This window comes from Oncorhynchus keta, chromosome 3 (genome assembly GCF_023373465.1).
Source record: "Oncorhynchus keta strain PuntledgeMale-10-30-2019 chromosome 3, Oket_V2, whole genome shotgun sequence".
NCBI lineage: Eukaryota > Metazoa > Chordata > Actinopteri > Salmoniformes > Salmonidae > Oncorhynchus > Oncorhynchus keta.
This window is the reverse complement of record NC_068423.1, coordinates 12,055,299-12,073,211: the sequence shown is the minus strand read 5'-3', so window position 1 is coordinate 12,073,211 and position 17,913 is coordinate 12,055,299. Positions and strand designations below refer to the sequence as shown.

Genomic DNA, 17,913 nt, shown 5'->3' with positions numbered 1-17,913 from the left:
ATTAATATTCCCCCAGTAATGCACAATACATTATCTGCTATGAAGCCAAAAGGATGGGGAGAACAGAGTTGAATGCAGGGAAATGGGGGAAAGATACTGTATCACGATCTATGTAGTCGTGTAACGTGTTCGTGTTGCCCCCTATAGGTTATTGAGGGGAAGTCAGTGGGTAGTGGTGGGTTCCAGACCTTTGGCTATTCCATCAGTGGAGGTATGGACATGGATGAGAACAGTTACCCCGACCTCCTGGTTGGTTCTCTGGATGACCGCATCGCTCTGCTCAGGTAAGTTGTGGGCAATAAATACAGTATCTATTGAATTGAATTGAATCAGCTAAAACTGCCATAACAAACTTGGATATATTCATCCAGGATCTGGTTTGTGTCTCACTTTATTTCACCTGTCTCTCCAGCACGTCTTCTCTTGATAATAATATCTTTATTGTCGTCTCTGTCTTCTTATTCTTCGAGTAATCTTTTGACATTGTTCTTTTCCAGGGCTCGTCCAGTGATCCATCTCTCTAAGAACTTCACCGTGCTGCCAGAGATTGTGGACCCTAACCTTTGTCCCCGTGGAAACAAATCCTGGTGAGAAAGGTTCCTCTCAGATCACGCTGTATGAATGAAGTAAATTCATGTCCACTGTTATTTGACTAATGTTTCTTCTTTGTCTTCTACAGTGTGACTGTGACAGTGTGTTTCTCCTACACACTCAGCAATGGAAACAAAGATTTCAAGAAAAACATCAGTGAGTTTCATTCCCTTTCTAATACGGATGAATGCACTCGCCTTTTTATGTATTTGGACAGCACAGGAGGCTGGTGAGGAAATCATGGAAATCATGTGTTTGATGTAGTTGATACCATTCCACCTATTCTGCTCCAGTCTGTCGCAGCCGGCCGCGACTGGGAGACCAATGGGGCGGTACACAATTTGTCCGGGTTGGGGGGGGGTTTGGCCGACAGGGATGTCCTTGTCCAATTGTGCTCTAGCGACTCCTGTGGCAGGCCGGGCGCATGCATGCTGACATGGTCACCAGGTGTTTGGTGTTTCCTCTGAAACATTGTTGTGGCTGGCTTCTGGGTTAAGTGAGCAGTGTGGCTTGGTTGGGTTGTGTTTCAGAGGCTGCATGGCTCTCAACCTTTTTCTCTCTGGAGTCCGTACGGGAGTTGCAGTGATGAGACAAAGACTGTAACTAAAAAAAAGGGTTACAAATTTGAAACTGGTAATGCCATAATTTAAAAAAAAGATATGAATAAATAATGATTAGTCAGAGGCTTCAATAAAACATTACCAACAAAGGGGTGGTGAGCATTTTGGGGTACGATCTAACTTTCTCACATATCATTATTCACGATTGATTTAGGAGTATCCATAATTATGGCAGCATTCACATGAATGTAGAAATGTTCAGAATCTTCCACTAGTGTGGAGTTGTGGTCCTGTGGTAACACTCCTAGCTCCATGCAGATATGTGACTCCCAGCTGGAGGCCAGAGTTCAATCCCAGTGTGCTGCCTTCCAACCCAATAATAAGCTTTTGAATACATTATAAGTGAAAAAAGCTTCACTGTCTAAATACATACAGTATGGAGGGGGATGTACTGTATGTACTGTATGTATGGCTGTACATCTAACTCCTTTTGTTTTTCCTCCCTTTGCAGTGGTGAAGTACACAGTGGAAGCCGACATGCATCGCCGGAGCCCTCGAGTTCTCTTCCTTGTCAATAAGCTTGCCACGTACACAGGCCTCCTTACCATGCCATCTCCCAAGACCGAGTGTCAGGTGCTGGAGCTCAGACTAGAGGTAAATACTGCACACACACACACGCATGCACACATGCACGCACACACACACACCCACATACTGTGCATTTGCAAAGTATTCAGACCCCTTGACTTTTTACACATGTTGTTACGTTACATTCTTGTTCTAAAATGTATGACAGATTTTTTTCCCCCATCAATCTACACACAATACCCCATAATGACAAAGCGAAAGAAAAGTTTTTTACAATTTTAGCATATTTACTTATTTACGTAATTATTCAGACCCTTTGCTATGAGACTCGAAATTGAACTCAGGTGCATCCTGTTTCCTTTGATCATCCTTGAGATGTTTCTACAACTTGATTGGAGTCCACCTGCGGTACATTCAATTGAATTGACATGATTTGGAAAGGCACACACCTGTCTATGTAAGGTCCCACAGTTAACCGTATCATGTCAGAGTAAAAACCAAGCCATGAGGTCGAAGGAATTGTCTGTAGAGCTACGAGACAGGATTGTGTCGAGGCACAGATCTGGGGAAGGGTACCAAAACGGAATACTCTCCAAGTGCACTGTATATGACTGCTCACACAGGCACACACACACACACATATGACCACACACACACTCATCTTTATCATCATCTCCAGGACCCTGTGAGGGACAAACTGGAGCCAGTGGTTTTCTCCCTCAACGTGTCCCTGGATGAGCAGAAACCCAAAGTTAGAAAGGCCCTGCAGAACCTGGACTCCTACCCTGTACTGAGCCACAAACAGAAAGTGACTGAGAGGAAAGAGGTATGTTACGGACTTAGGAATAATTCCATTGAGTATGTATGTAGTGATGAGTACGCTTTGGAACTCTTTCCCCTCCTTTGCAGATCAACTTCCAGAAGGAGTGTGGCTCAGACAACAGGTGCACCAGTAACCTGCAGCTAACAGCTGCGTTTGCTAACGAGTTACTAAAGCCTTACCCCAGGTATGTGGAAAACACCGAGGAAGATATGGAAAACACGGGGTATCAGTCTGAATACGTTGAAAATTAAGTTTACTCTAATAACTGTAAGTTGGAATTGAATTAATCGAGACTTGATCAAGCCCCAATCATGTAGAATAGTTGGTGACAATTTCTTTGCATCGTCCACTCTACAGACTATCTACTAACCCTAACCTTAACCATTATCCTAACTCTAACCTAAACCCTACCCGTATTCTAAAACTTACCCGAAAACCCTAACCTAACTTCAGGAAGCAGTTGCTTATCAACAGATAGTCAGTTGCTCATCAACAGATAGTTTGTTGATACTATGACAATCCGTAGAGCATCTACAGATGGACTATTCAAATATAGTGTGACCCCGGTAGACCTCCCCAAAAAACGGCGTGGACCACAGTGCTTCAGATTCAACACGATCTCTCTCTGGTGCAGTATTTTGTATAAGGCCCCTACTAATTTAAGGGACCGAGTAGCGCAGGTGTCACTGCAGACCCGGGTTCGATCCCGGGCTGTATCACAACGGCCGTGATCGGGAGCCCCCATAGGGCGGCACACAATTGGCCCAGTATCGGCCCGGGGTAGGCCGTCATTGTAAATAAGAATTTGTTCTTAACTGACTTGCCTAGTAAAATAAAGGCTAAATAAATCATACATGAACTGTGATAGTTGCTCTCTGTTTGTACGCAGTCAGGGGAAACGCCAATTGCTGCAGTACAGCAGTAATGTGAAAAAGGTGGTGCTACTTGTGGAAATAACTAACGTGCCAGGCCCTGGGAAGGTAGCTGAGGACGCCCACCAGGCCATGCTCAACATCTCCACCCCCTCCACGCTCCGTTACTCTGGCGTGCGCTCCCATGTAAGTCCACCGGAGGGTGACAGAGGGTTAGGGGGAATTCTGGCTGTTGACTTGAATTGCTCCTTTAACTGTAGTATGTCCTGTACATGCAGATAGTAGAACCATACCTATATTATGTGCAGGATACTGGTGTAGAATGCCGTGCTGGAGAGACTGTTATGTGTGAGCTGGGGAATCCACTGAGGAGCAATGAGAAGGTAAGGCCACGGTGTTGTTATTCCACGTATCATTTATACCGTGCATTCATTTGAGCCTATTGGAATATCGATTGGCAGTAGTTCAAATATTATGACCATCCCGGGGTTTCGCAGGTCTCTCTGCAGCTCATCTTTGAAACAACAGGGATCAACCTCCAAACCAGGGAGATTGAGTCTCAGTTGCTGTTGTCCACGTAAGTAACAGGAGGCATTAGTCATCGCTCTATATCGTGAACTCATTACCAGACCGGCAACAGTCAGTCTTTATGTCCAAGGTTGAAATATGAATAGGGTTAAGTGAGTAAGCTAGCTGAATAAACACTTGTGTCGGTGTTGTTTCCCCAGGTTGAGTGAGCAGAATGACCTGTACCCGGTGTCTGTGGTTCTGTTGATAGAGACCTCCATCCAGACCTCCTTCTCCATGTAAGTGGAACTTTAAACACATGTTTGATGTTGTCCTGATGCCATGCTGTGTGGCTGGATTCATTCAAAATTGATAAGGAGGTATAACACTGTAGCCAACTAACTTCTGTTGACCCACCCCCTTATCCTTCTTCTTCTCTCTTCTTCTTCCCCTTCTCTCCCTCTCTAAACAGAGAGAATCCCCTGGTCCAGACCTACTTCAGCGGGGAGGTGATGGGAGAATCAGCTATGAACACGACCAGTGACGTGGGCAGTCTTGTGGAATACACCTTCAAGGTGAGACACCAACTTGTAGGCGTAACAGTTTTGTGAGGTAATATGTGGATGGAAAGACTTTGCCAATTCTTTATGTAGAACAGACATGCTTTGCTGTCACAGAATGAGGAATCCTGTCAGCTCTGTATACATTGTATTTCTATATCGATATATCTGTCCTGTTGCCCTGCGTCTGTCCTGTGGTGACTTTGATACCACCCTGCTACCACCAGGTGTCAGTGGAGGGAGAGCCTCTGGGGGCGCTGGGGATCCTGGCCCTAGAGTTTGAGTGGCCCTTCGAGGTGACCAGTGGGAAGTGGCTTCTCTACCTGACTGAGATCGTCACCAAGGGGACAACTGAGACCCACTGTGTCCCTCCAGGGGACATCGTCAATCTTCTCAACCTCACAGTGAGTTACCAGAGTCTACCTGAGGCTCTATACAGGCCACCGAATTATATTGTATCTCTATGGCCAACTGGGACCAGTGTGTTATAAAAATATGATTAACGTAGGACTCCTCAATCTCTGTTTACACCCACAGTTAATCAGAAATATTTGCAATAGAGAGTACTGTTTGGAACAAAACACCCAATTAAACCAGACTTGAATCTGACTCACAAGTCTAAAAGAGGCTAAATATTCATTATGGCCTAGATTCAATCAGTTCAACCGTTAACCAGTGATAGCCGACACCCGCATAGCTGATATTTTGGCGGTGACGGAGGTGTAACTATGTTGGAGCTGTCAAATCGGTGAGCAGCTGCTCCCCAGCTAACAACAAAGGTTTCTACAACTTTAGAGAACGTTCCCATAATAGTCTCATTAGGTCATGAACTAACGTTTTCATGAGAACCTTTCCATGATGTGCAAGGAATGTCTCCAAGAAACCATTGCCTTAATGTCACATGGAAGTTACCCAGAACGTGGTTACCATGTTCACAGAACATAAGTTATTCATGTTATAGACAAGTTTAATTGTGTGTCCAGTTTTCGGTGGGTTAGGAGAATATTCAATCAACGTCCCACCAAACATACACAGAGCATGGTTGCCATGTTCCCAGAATACAAGATATTAATGTTCAAGACATGTTTCATGGGAGCGTTGCAAGAACATTCATGTTTCCCCCCAAAATGTCATTACACATCACATCTTGTTACTGTTGTTGAGCCAATCAGATCACAATTGCCTAGGGAGGAGGGGCTATGGTTTCTTCTGGTCAGGGCCTAACTATACTGGCCCAATAAGCACATTCCCTATAGATATTGTCACGCTGTATAATAATGGGAGACAGGCGCAGGAATACGTAATACCACTGCCTTAGACCACTGCCTTAGACCACTGCACCAACAGAGCCTTAGACCACTGCACCAACAGAGCCTTAGACCACTGCACCAACAGAGCCTTAGACCACTTCACCAACAGAGCCTTAGACCACTGCACCAACAGAGCCTTAGACCACTGCACCAACAGAGCCTTAGACCACTGCACCAACAGAGCCTTAGACCACTGCACCAACAGAGCCTTAGACCACTGCACCAACAGAGCCTTAGACCACTGCACCAACAGAGCCTTAGACCACTGCACCAACAGAGCCTTAGACCACTGCACCAACAGAGCCTTAGACCACTGCACCAACAGAGCCTTAGACCACTGCACCAACAGAGCCTTAGACCACTGCACCAACAGAGCCTTAGACCACTGCACCAACAGAGCCTTAGACCACTGCACCAACAGAGCCTTAGACCACTGCCTTAGACCACTGCACCAACAGAGCCTTAGACCACTGCACCAACAGAGCCTTAGACCACTGCACCAACAGAGCCTTAGACCACTGCCTTAGACCACTGCACCAACAGAGCCTTAGACCACTGCACCAACAGAGCCTTAGACCACTGCACCAACAGAGCCTTAGACCACTGCACCACTTGGGAGGTCACAGAGTTTGCATTTGACTTAAACGTTGTTCTCTTTCACATTGATTAACTCAAAATAATGGGAGCATTTCAACAAGGAAAAGGCTAAGCGGGGTAAGAACAGAGCTGCCATCTCTCTTTGATTTTCAGCTTTAAAAATATATATAACACACCGGTAGAGGTATGTTTCTGAAAGTAATATATGGCTTACTTGAAAAAGTAACTGTAATAACAATACAGTATTTGAAGACATTAACTCGTTATATCACTCCTACAAATAAAAGTAATACAACTGTAAGTTTACAACTGTAAGTTTACCCCCAACATTGGTCTCAAGTGATTCTGTTGCAATTTGTCAATTTTTTTCCACATTAAAACTTGGAGATGGAACTCTGTGTTGTGTATTGTTTTTGTTACTGGCAGACATGCTACTGTACTGTAAATATACACATTCTGATATTCTGACAACATGGCAACCATGTTCTAGGTATGTTTCTATCAGAAGCAACACTGTCACCTGAGCCACCTTACAGCAACCAATTAGGGCTGATGGAAGTTTTATCAGAGACGTACAGTGCCTTGCGAAAGTATTCGGCCCCCTTGAACTTTGCGACCTTTTGCCACATTTCAGGCTTCAAACATAAAGATATAAAACTGTATTTTTTTGTGAAGAATCAACAAGAAGTGGGACACAATCATGAAGTGGAACGACATTTATTGGATATTTCAAACTTAACAAATCAAAAACTGAAAAATTGGGCGTGCAAAATTATTCAGCACCCTTAAGTTAATACTTTGTAGCGCCACCTTTTGCTGCGATTACAGCTGTAAGTCGCTTGGGGTATGTCTCTATCAGTTTTGCACATCGAGAGACTGACATTTTTTCCCGTTCCTCCTTGCAAAACAACTCAAGCTCAGTGAGGTTGGATGGAGAGCATTTGTGAACAGCAGTTTTCAGTTCTTTCCACAGATTCTCGATTGGATTCAGGTCTGGACTTTGACTTGGCCATTCTAACACCTGGATATGTTTATTTTTGAACCATTCCATTGTAGATTTTGCTTTATGTTTTGGATCATTGTCTTGTTGGAAGACAAATCTCCGTCCCAGTCTCAGGTCTTTTGCAGACTCCATCAGGTTTTCTTCCAGAATGGTCCTGTATTTGGCTCCATCCATCTTCCCATCAATTTTAACCATCTTCCCTGTCCCTGCTGAAGAAAAGCAGGCCCAAAACCATGATGCTGCCACCACCATGTTTGACAGTGGGGATGGTGAGTTCAGGGAGATGAGCTGTGTTGCTTTTACGCCAAACATAACGTTTTGCATTGTTGCCAAAAAGTTCAATTTTGGTTTCATCTGACCAGAGCAGGTGGCTTGTGGCAAACTTTAAACGACACTTTTTATGGATATCTTTAAGAAATGGCTTTCTTCTTGCCACTCTTCCATAAAGGCCAGATTTGTGCAATATACGACTGATTGTTGTCCTATGGACAGAGTCTCCCACCTCAGCTGTAGATCTCTGCAGTTCATCCAGAGTGATCATGGGCCTCTTGGCTGCATCTCTGATCAGTCTTCTCCTTGTATGAGCTGAAAGTTTAGAGGGACGGCCATGTCTTGGTAGATTTGCAGTGGTCTGATACTCCTTCCATTTCAATATTATTGCTTGCACAGTGCTCCTTGGGATGTTTAAAGCTTGGGAAATCTTTTTGTATCCAAATCCGGCTTTAAACTTCTTCACAACAGTATCTCGGACCTGCCTGGTGTGTTCCTTGTTCTTCATGATGCTCTCTGCGCTTTTAACGGACCTCTGAGACTATCACAGTGCAGGTGCATTTATACGGAGACTTGATTACACACAGGTGGATTGTATTTATCATCATTAGTCATTTAGGTCAACATTGGATCATTCAGAGATCCTCACTGAACTTCTGGAGAGAGGTTGCTGCACTGAAAGTAAAGGGGCTGAATAATTTTGCACGCCCAATTTTTCAGTTTTTGATTTGTTAAAAAAGTTTGAAATATCCAATAAATGTCGCAAAAGGTCGCAAAGTTCAAGGGGGCCGAATACTTTCGCAAGGCACTGTATGTTGTTCTACACAGTATATATAAGCCAATCAAATCAACGATAAGAGAACAGTCAAATGAATTGATTACTGGAACACATGGTGGCGTAGCAGGAAGACGTGAACCAAGAGGTTGTGAGTACAAATCTCAGGTGAGGACATGTTGAATAATAATTACTGTGTAAATGAACATGCACAATGTAATCATGTGTGCCAAATATGTATGTTAATAGCACTGTGTGTGTGTGTGTGTGTGTGTGTGTGTGTGTGTGTGTGTGTGTGTGTGTGTGTGTGTGTGTGTGTGTGTGTGTGTGTGTGTGTGTGTGTGTGTGTGTGTGTGTGTGTGTGTGTCTAACCTTGCCAACAGACAAAAATAACTGTGATTTGCTCTGTTTTAACAGTAACAAGGTGTGATGTTTAATGACTTTTTTTTGAGGGTGATAATATGTCTTTGGGACCACGTCCTGACAACTTTAAGCAAATAAATGCACTTGCAACGTTCCCGTGCAACGGGTCTAGAACATTAGTGTTGTGTACTCTGAGAACTTTGTAATCACGTTCTAGATAGGTTCTGTGTGACATTAAGGGAATGTTCTCCTAACTTTAACACACACAAAAAAAACATGGTAAAAAAGGTTCTCAGAAAGTCTGACATAAATGGGATGTTCCCCCTAACAGAACTGGACACTCAAATATCAAGAGAACATTACGGGTAACGTAACAAACATGTTCTCACTCCCTAAAATTGTTAGCTGGGTCTTGATCATTGTCACGAAGCCACACCCGTCCCACTTGCGTTAAAAGTTCAGAACAAGAAAGTGTAGGCTATAAGGAAATAAGGAGGTTAAAGTTGTCATAAACAAAATTATGAGTGTTTCTATCATCCTAATGGAGGTGTAGATTACATCTCACATTCCGGTGTTCCTACTTCTAAACAAGGCTGCATTGGGTTCGACTCCGAAGCAGCCAATGTCTACTTTCGGTATAATGCCAGGAGATTTGACCTCCGACACCACCAAAACAATCGCTAAGCAGATGTCGGGTAAAGCAGATCTGATTGAATCGAGCCCATCCCCACCGCGGACGTTCAGCTTTACACCATGATTGACATTTAAAGGCAATGTTCCCGCTATAGCGGATACTGCATTCATGGTAAACGCTGCGTATGTCTGCTCAATCGGAAATGACCTATACAGTTCTGTCTTGGAATCTGTAACGCTTCAGCAATACAGATTGAATAGAGCCCTATGTCTGCACAGAGATAGACTGAAAAGGTCAATGATATTTTGGGAAGTTAGCAGGAGTTGTCTTTATTTCCATTCCAGTAATTACTGTTGTAACGTGACGTAATGTGCCTCTTTGTCTGTCGCCTCCCCTTCTTTGTATATTCCTCTTCTACCTTTTCTCTCTTTCTCCTCCTCTCCTGTCTGTCTCTCTCTGCCCAGTTGTCCAAGAACAGGAGCAAACGTCCCAAGCGAGCGGTGGAGGGCGAACACCCTCGCATCATCGAGCCACAGGCTGTCCTTACCGTGCTGGCTCCTCGTAAAGAGACCTACCTCCTGGTTAGGACAGGCCATTAGACAATTGAATTATGTCCATGATCTACCAATTCTGATGCTGTGATCATAAAAGCTCATCCAGACACTTACTGTAATTTAAGGGCTCTAGAAGCATCATTGATGAGCCGAGTGTCTAGTGTCCGGTCCTAATTCTGGGCATGTTTTTGTTGTGAAGGATTGTTCGAAGTGGACAGCCCGCTGTGTGACGTTCACCTGTCCCTTGATCAACATGTCTACCTCTGCCAAGATCATTGTGAGGTCACGGGTGTGGAACAGCACTATGCTAGAGGTGAGAGGTCAGATGATACAGCAAGACTCTTTGACCAAAAGGGTCAAATTGCCAAATCCGAATAGGGTCATGACATACCTTTTTGGGTTGTGTGTGTTTGGCAGGACTATAAAAATGCTTTGAGGATTAAGGTTAGAGGTCAGGCCACACTGAAACTTGTGACGGACAACCCCACCATCAAGATGGAAAATGAGACCAGAGAGGTTAGTGTCATAACGATGATGATGATGATGTAGACAAATGGTATTCTTAGTATGGTATGGATGATATATATATTGATTATGATATTCCTCTCTTTCATTCTTTCTCTCTTTATTTCTCTCTCTTTCTTTCTTTCTTTCTTTCTTTCTTTCTTTCTTTTCCATCCTCCAGTTCATAGTGGACATTGACCCAGTCCTTGGGGTGGAAACACCTTACGAGGTTCCCCTGTGGATCATCATCGTTGCCGTGGTAGCAGGAATCCTGCTGTTAGGAGTCATCAGCATCATACTATGGAAGGTGAGAACCCTAATGACTTTCTGATTAATAACTATAACTATACTTTTTGTGGGTATCATGTTTGAATGTAAACATGTTATGACATGTCTGTTGTACACTGCTTGCTTGCAATTGTATCCCATTTACTCCAATGCACCAGTAAAATAAAGGATTCTATGTTGCCTACATTTGTGACTGCCTTTTTATATTGACTGTGTTTGTATCAGGTATGTTATACTGTTCCTATCAGTAATACTCCATTAAACTCAACTGCGCTAGTTTTAGCATGCTACTGCTAGTGACTAGCCTACGGTATGTATAAGTGCTGCCCCATTAAACCCAATAGCACTAGCTCGCTACCGCTAGCTACTGTAGTCGTTAGCTTCTCCATGTAGCTCCAGTCTAACTGTACCGCGTGGTCCCCCAGTGTGGCTTCTTCAGGAGGGCCAGCAGGAGGGAGATGTACGAGGCCAAAGGCCAGAAGGCTGAGATGAAGAGCCAGCCCTCAGAGACGGAGAGGCTGACTGAGGACTACTGAGACAGGAGAGGCCCCCAATGAGGGGCCATGCTACACTCCACTAGGGCGCCTGGGTAATGCAGTCCTCCGGCCTCCGCCGCGGGCAGCGTCTAGCACACTAGATGTAACGCCTTGTAGATTGTGGGATGAAGTTGGTTGTTGGCTAGTAATGTGTCGAAGGGGAATTTGGATTTATTCCATACTAACTCTTCTTCATTGTCAATTCTAACTAGTGTTTGTGTCCCCCTTCTTTTTCAGGCTGATAGTGTGCTGTACCTAATATTTTCTACTTGTCTGTTCTACCATATTTACTAAGTATCTATTCTGCAGCATCTCTCACTCTCCTGATGAATGATTACTCTCTTTCCTCTTCAATCACTTTTTTTACTCTATGGGAAAATACATTTCTAACAGAAATTGTCTAACTTTGTCTAATTCCTGAGTTTAGCCTCCAGATATTCCAATTCTTACATTTTAAAAAATCAACAGTTCAACACTATTTGAATATGTCTTTTCCCTAATGATGTGTTGTCTACTTGTCTGTCTTCTCAACAGCTTGGCTTCTTCAAGCGGGCCATCTACTACCGGATTATGCCAAAGTACCATGGAGTGAAAATCCGTAAGGAGGAACGCTACCAGTTTAACATGGGCTTCCAGCCAGAGGATCCAGACAAGAAGTACTGGATCACCAACTGGACAGAGATGCAACGTTACTACTACTGAAACCCTGACCTATGACCCTGAACTCTGAACTCTTGACCTCTGCCAAAGTTCAGGAGCATTGTGACGGAAGGACACAAGGGTTTTTGGGATGTCACACAGCTTGGAGGGCACAGCAAACAGACCAATTGTGAATACTGATCACTGACCACATTGATTCTGGAACCTTTCTCCTCTGTAGATTTCATCAAAATATTTTTTTGTTCTTTTTTTGTGCAATATGCCAAATATTCTGTTTCAGAAATTGCAATGTTTAAAGTATTTTGATGAAAGCAGTGTTGTACATTGAAAGAGTGTTTAAAAATCACAGTTTGGTTGTAAATTTGATTTATTTTCCTACCACTGCATATTTAAGTACTGAAAAAAAACAAAAAACCTTTGCATGTATATTTTTCTTCCATATGATCTATCTGCAAGTTCCTGAGCAAAGTAGTTTTTTTGTCGTCACTGTTTATTTTTTTAAATCAGGTGAACGAGTCTGTAGAGAGTCTGTAAAAATTCCTAGTGAATGTACTGTTCCTTTCATATCTCTTTGTTTTAGAATGTCACTGATTGTCAGTGGTTTAGCGCTGACGTCACTACAACAGTAGTTTGGGAGATTATTTTGAACTGTGCAGAGCTTTATTGATCATCAGGATGACTTTGTTATGACAGAACAATGACAGTGCCTTAAAAGAGATCGATTCAGTGATGACACTCTACAGTGCCTACAGGAAGTATTCAATACCCCTTGACTTATTCCACATGTTGTTGCGTTACAATGCTTGAAATCAAAAATGGATTAAATAAATAAAAAGTCTCACGCATCTACTCACAAAACCCCATTATGACAAAGGGGAAACATCTTTTTAGAAATGTTTGCTAATATATTGAAAATTAAATACAGAAATATCTCATTTACATAAGTATTCCCACCCGATGGTGGATGTTAGAATCACCTTTGGCAGTGATTACAGCTGTACGTTTTTCTGGGTACGTCTCTAAGAGCTTTGCACACCTGGATTTGACAATAATTGCACATAATTATTTTTTTTATTCTTCAAGCTCTGTCAAGTTGGTTGTTGATCACTGCTGGACAGCCATTTTCTAGTCTTGCCATAGATTTTCAAGCCGATTTATGTCAAAACTGTAACTAGGCCACTCAGGAACATTCAATGTCGTCTTGGAAGCAACTCCAGTGTATTGTGTCTTAGGTCATGTGCTTAGCTCTATTCCGTTTCTTTTTATCCTAAAAAACCTCCCTAGTCCTTGCCGATGACAAGCATACCCATAACATGATGCAGCAACCACCATGCTTGAAAAAATATGTGGTACTCATTGTGTTTTCGTTTACCCGAAACATAACGTTTCGTATTCGGGACATACATTTCATTTCTTTGCCAATTTTTCTGCAGTTTTACTTTAGTGCCTTATTCCAAGCACAATGCATGTTTTATAATATTTTTTAAATTCTGTACAGCCTTCTTTTCACTCTGTCATTTAGGTTAGTATTGCGGAGTAACCACAATATTGTTGATCCATCCTCAGTTTTCTATCACAGCCATTTAACTCTGTTTTAAAGACACGATTGGCCTCATGGTGATATCTCTGAGCAGTTTTCTTCCTCTCCGGGCAAACTGAGTTATGAAGTACGCCTGTATCTTTGTCGTGACTGGATATGGTACATCATCCAATGTGTAATTAATAACTTCACCATGCTCAAAGGGATGTTCAATGTCTGTTTCTTTACATTTTTACCCATCTACTAATAGGTGCCCTTTGCTAGGCATTGGAAAAGCTCCCTGATCTTTGTGGTTGAATCTGTGTTTGAAATTCACTGATTGACTGATGGACCTTACAGATAATTGTATGTGTGGGTTACAGAGATGAGGTCACGTTAAACACTATTATTGCACACAGAGTGAGTCCATGCAACGTATTATGTGACTTGTTAAGCAAATGTTTACTCCTCAACTTATTTAGAGTGCCATAACAAAGGGGTTGAATACTTGTTGACTCAAGAAATGTCAGCTTTTCATGTCTTAAAACATAATTCCACTTTTACACGATGTGGTATTGTGTGTAGGACAGTGACACAACATCTAAATGTATTCCATTTGAAATTCAAGCTGTGACACAACAAAATGTGGAAAAAGTCATGGGGTGTGAATACTTTCTTGAACGCGCTGTATGTCTGTGGATTGCATGCAGTACTCTCCAGTGCAAGATCAAGCAGTATAATGTTGGTGCATTGCACACAGGAAACTTGTATCTGCACAGCTTCAGACAGAGCATATTTTCAGGGTTTAAAGTTAGAGTTTAAAGTCACTGTTGATTCCAGTAGATCTTGGATGGACAGAAAGCACATTTACAGAAGGGAAACAAGAAAAACAAGTTGTATGAAAGCTTATGAGCGTTTTTCGTCATGGACGTCTTGTTCTGGAGGCTGCTCTGCAGAGTGGACACTAGCTAATGACTTCCGGCGCCGACAGAGATGGCCGCCTCGGTTACACGCATTTCGCTACACTCGCATTAACATCTGCTAACCATGTGTATGTGACAAATAACATTTGATTTGATTTGATTTTAGCTGGCACAGCCACAAAGTCATCAAATTGGAATTTAAACAAAAAGCTCATTTTTTACAATATAGCAAATTTCGACTTTGTAGCTGCCTCCAAGGACAAGACATTTACCTGCGGTATGAAATGGCAGTACATACTGTATGTGACCCTACTGGCCCTATCCATCCTCTGCATATCTGCTTCTCACAATGGCCCCTAAGCACTCCAGCAAGACATAGAATAGCCTAGTGGTTGCTTGTTTTTATGCTCCATCTTTGAAACAAGCCAATATTCGGTGGTGGGATGGGACGGTTGTAGTGCACTTGAACTGTGAGTGGCCGACGAGAGATGAACACTTCCCTAAATTAGGATTTATTTCGCTGAACTGTGTGATTTTACGACAGTAGAGCGCCGGTGCGGTTGTTCTTGATGTATTCATATAGAGGGAGTCGTAACACTGAACTTAATGTATAGGTCTTTGGCTTGATTACTGTACATGACAGCAATGTCAGCGGGCTACAGACACTAACTACACTTAGGGCCATATTCAATCCGTATTGTGGACATTCAGCGTTACAGCGTGATTTGAATTGAAAGGCAATTCTCCCGCGTTAGCGGAGACTGCATTCACGGTGAACGCTGTACCACACAGTGTACTGTAGATAGTGAGCGTGAACAACGGGATTTGATGTGTTCATATTCTCGTTGTAAATTACCCTGTGACTGCTCAAATGGAATGACTGACTGCTCAAATGGAATGACTGACTGCTCAAATGGAATGACTGACTGCTCAAATGGAATGACTGACTGCTCAAATGGAATGACTGACTGCTCAAATGGAATGACTGACTGCTTGAATGACTGCATTTCTCCTGAATCATTTACATTGTAACATTTTACTTGTGTAGTTTCTTCCATCGTTCATTACTGTGCTTCATATTGTGAAGTTATGTGGAATGTTTGGTGTGCGGCAGAGCATTTCTTGTTGTGGTCAACCGGCATAACTAATGCCCACAGAGCATTTCTTGTTGTGGTCAACCGGCATAACTAATGCCCACAGAGCATTTCTTGTTGTGGTCAACCGGCATAACTAATGCCCACAGAGCATTTCTTGTTGTGGTCAACCGGCATAACTAATGCCCACAGAACATTTCTCAGTATACAGAGAGTAGACAGCTACTGGAGTGCTTACACAACTGTCTGTCAGCACACCAAATGGCACCCTATTCCCCACGTAGTGCATTACTTTTGACAGTGGTGGAAAGTACTTAATTAAAAATACTTTAACGTACTACTTAAGTATTTTTGGGGGGGTATCTGTACTTTACTGTTTATATATATTTTTTTACAACTTTTACTTCACTACATTCCTAATTAAAATAATGTACTTTTTCCCCATACGTTTTCCCTGACATCCAAAAGTACTCGTTACATTTTGAATGCTTAGCAGGACAGGAATATGGTCCAATTCACTCACTTATCAAGAGAACATCCCTGGTGATTACTACTGCCTCTGATCTGGCGGACTCACGAAACAAAAATGCTTCATTTGTAAATGATGTTTGAGTGTCCCCCTGGCTATCAGTAAATTTTAAAAAACAAGAAAACTGTGCCGTCTGGTTTGCTTAAAATAAGGATTTTAAAAAATTATGTATACTTTTACTGTTGATACTTAAGTATATTTTAGCAATTACATTTACTTTTGATACTTAAGTATGTTTAAAACCAAATACTTTTAGACTTTTACTCAAGTAGTATTTTACTGGGTGAGTTTTACTCAAGTATGACATTTGGGTACTTTTTCCATCACTGACTTTTGAGCAGACCTTATGGGCAGTGGTGTAAAGTACTTTAGTAAAAATATTTTAAAGTACTACTGTAGTATATTTTTGGGGTATCCTTACTTTACTTTACTACTTATATTATTTTGACGACTTTTACTTCTCTACATTCCGTAATAAAATATTGTACTTTTTACTCTATACATTTTCCCTGACACCCAAAAGTACTCGTTACATTTTGAATGCTTAGCAGCACAGGAAAATGGTCCAATTCCCGCACTTATCAACAGAACATCCCTGGTCATCCCTACTGCCTCTGATCTGGCAGACTCATTAAGCACACATACTTTGTTTGTAAATTACATGTATGTCTAAATTTTGGAGTGTGCCCCTGGCTATCCGTAAATTTTAAAAACAAGAAAATGGTGCCATCTGGTTTGCTTAATATAAGTAATTTGAAATGATTTATACTTTTACTTTTGATACTTAGGTACATTTTTGCGATTACAGTTACTTTTGATACTAAATTATATTGAAAACCAAACACTTTTAGACTTTTACTCAAGTACTATTTTGCTGGATGACTTTTAATTTTACTTGAGTCCTTTTTTATTAAGATATCTTTACCTTTAATCAAGTATGACAATTAGGTACTTTTTCCATCACTGCTTATGGGCCCTTGTCAAAGGTAATGCAATAAATAGGGGATAGGGTGCCATTTGGTCTGCAGAAGACAGTTGTGTAACCACTCCAGTAGCCATCACCTGAGGCACCAGAGATATTCTGCAAAGAGATTCTTTAACCGGTCATCTGTAGCCGTTGCTACAGACGTTCCATTGACTCACAAAATGGCTGGGGACGGAGGGGGGATGTCAAATGAAACTTTATTTGTCACATGCGCCGAATACAACAAGTGTAGACCTTACTGTGAAATGCTTACATACAAGCCCTGTATAGCGACAGTGGCGAACTGCTAGGGCCTACATAAAGCTGTCCCAACAGCAATCCCAACGCCTTACCACTGCTACACCTGGCTATCAACGGAGCCTCATTTACTGCCTATTTTTTTTTAAACATAGCTAATATGGCTGACTTGTTAAAAAATGTGGTTTCTACTGACAATTGAGATGTACAAACTATGGCATGAGGGGACGACAAGCGGATGAGGCAATCCATCATTTTGATTAAGACATTAATGAGCGAGCTAGGACGTCCGTTGTCAATATAACTATTTGTTCAGCACATTTGAAATGTACAGCGACATAATTTAGAACATGGGCTGTTCTTACAGTATTCTCCCTGTACACTAAGTCAGAACCGTAGGATAAATAAAGGGACATATAAGCAGACGATGAAAGCGCTTACAATAGTCGATAATTACATTTCTCAAAAACAGGTTAAAGGCTTACATGTGCACCACCAAGTCAGAACAGTAGGCGAAATTAAGAGGTGAAAATATACCAAATTATTAGGGTGAGGCACATGGGCTACTAACAGCTTACTGCACAACATACACTTAGTATTACTTTCTTAGCTACAGTATACATATCTCCCT

General features: G+C 42.1%; 1 protein-coding gene across 1 annotated transcript in view; it reads left to right on the top strand.

Moving 5' to 3' along the window:
- itga3b (integrin, alpha 3b) overlaps nucleotides 1-16,184 on the top strand; it is a 51,203-nt gene extending 35,019 nt beyond the window's left edge. The window contains exons 9-26 of the mRNA XM_035748973.2: nucleotides 148-284; nucleotides 498-587; nucleotides 680-747; nucleotides 1,663-1,805; nucleotides 2,419-2,565; nucleotides 2,649-2,746; nucleotides 3,452-3,620; nucleotides 3,743-3,817; nucleotides 3,932-4,011; nucleotides 4,163-4,240; nucleotides 4,414-4,516; nucleotides 4,729-4,905; nucleotides 9,918-10,034; nucleotides 10,207-10,320; nucleotides 10,425-10,523; nucleotides 10,693-10,818; nucleotides 11,225-11,388; nucleotides 11,870-16,184. Coding sequence (XP_035604866.1) covers nucleotides 148-284; nucleotides 498-587; nucleotides 680-747; nucleotides 1,663-1,805; nucleotides 2,419-2,565; nucleotides 2,649-2,746; nucleotides 3,452-3,620; nucleotides 3,743-3,817; nucleotides 3,932-4,011; nucleotides 4,163-4,240; nucleotides 4,414-4,516; nucleotides 4,729-4,905; nucleotides 9,918-10,034; nucleotides 10,207-10,320; nucleotides 10,425-10,523; nucleotides 10,693-10,818; nucleotides 11,225-11,335 — 1,932 coding nt within the window. The 3' untranslated portion in view covers nucleotides 11,336-11,388; nucleotides 11,870-16,184. The remainder of the gene's footprint in view (nucleotides 1-147; nucleotides 285-497; nucleotides 588-679; nucleotides 748-1,662; nucleotides 1,806-2,418; nucleotides 2,566-2,648; nucleotides 2,747-3,451; nucleotides 3,621-3,742; nucleotides 3,818-3,931; nucleotides 4,012-4,162; nucleotides 4,241-4,413; nucleotides 4,517-4,728; nucleotides 4,906-9,917; nucleotides 10,035-10,206; nucleotides 10,321-10,424; nucleotides 10,524-10,692; nucleotides 10,819-11,224; nucleotides 11,389-11,869) is intronic.
- The last annotated feature ends 1,729 nt before the right edge of the window (nucleotides 16,185-17,913 follow it).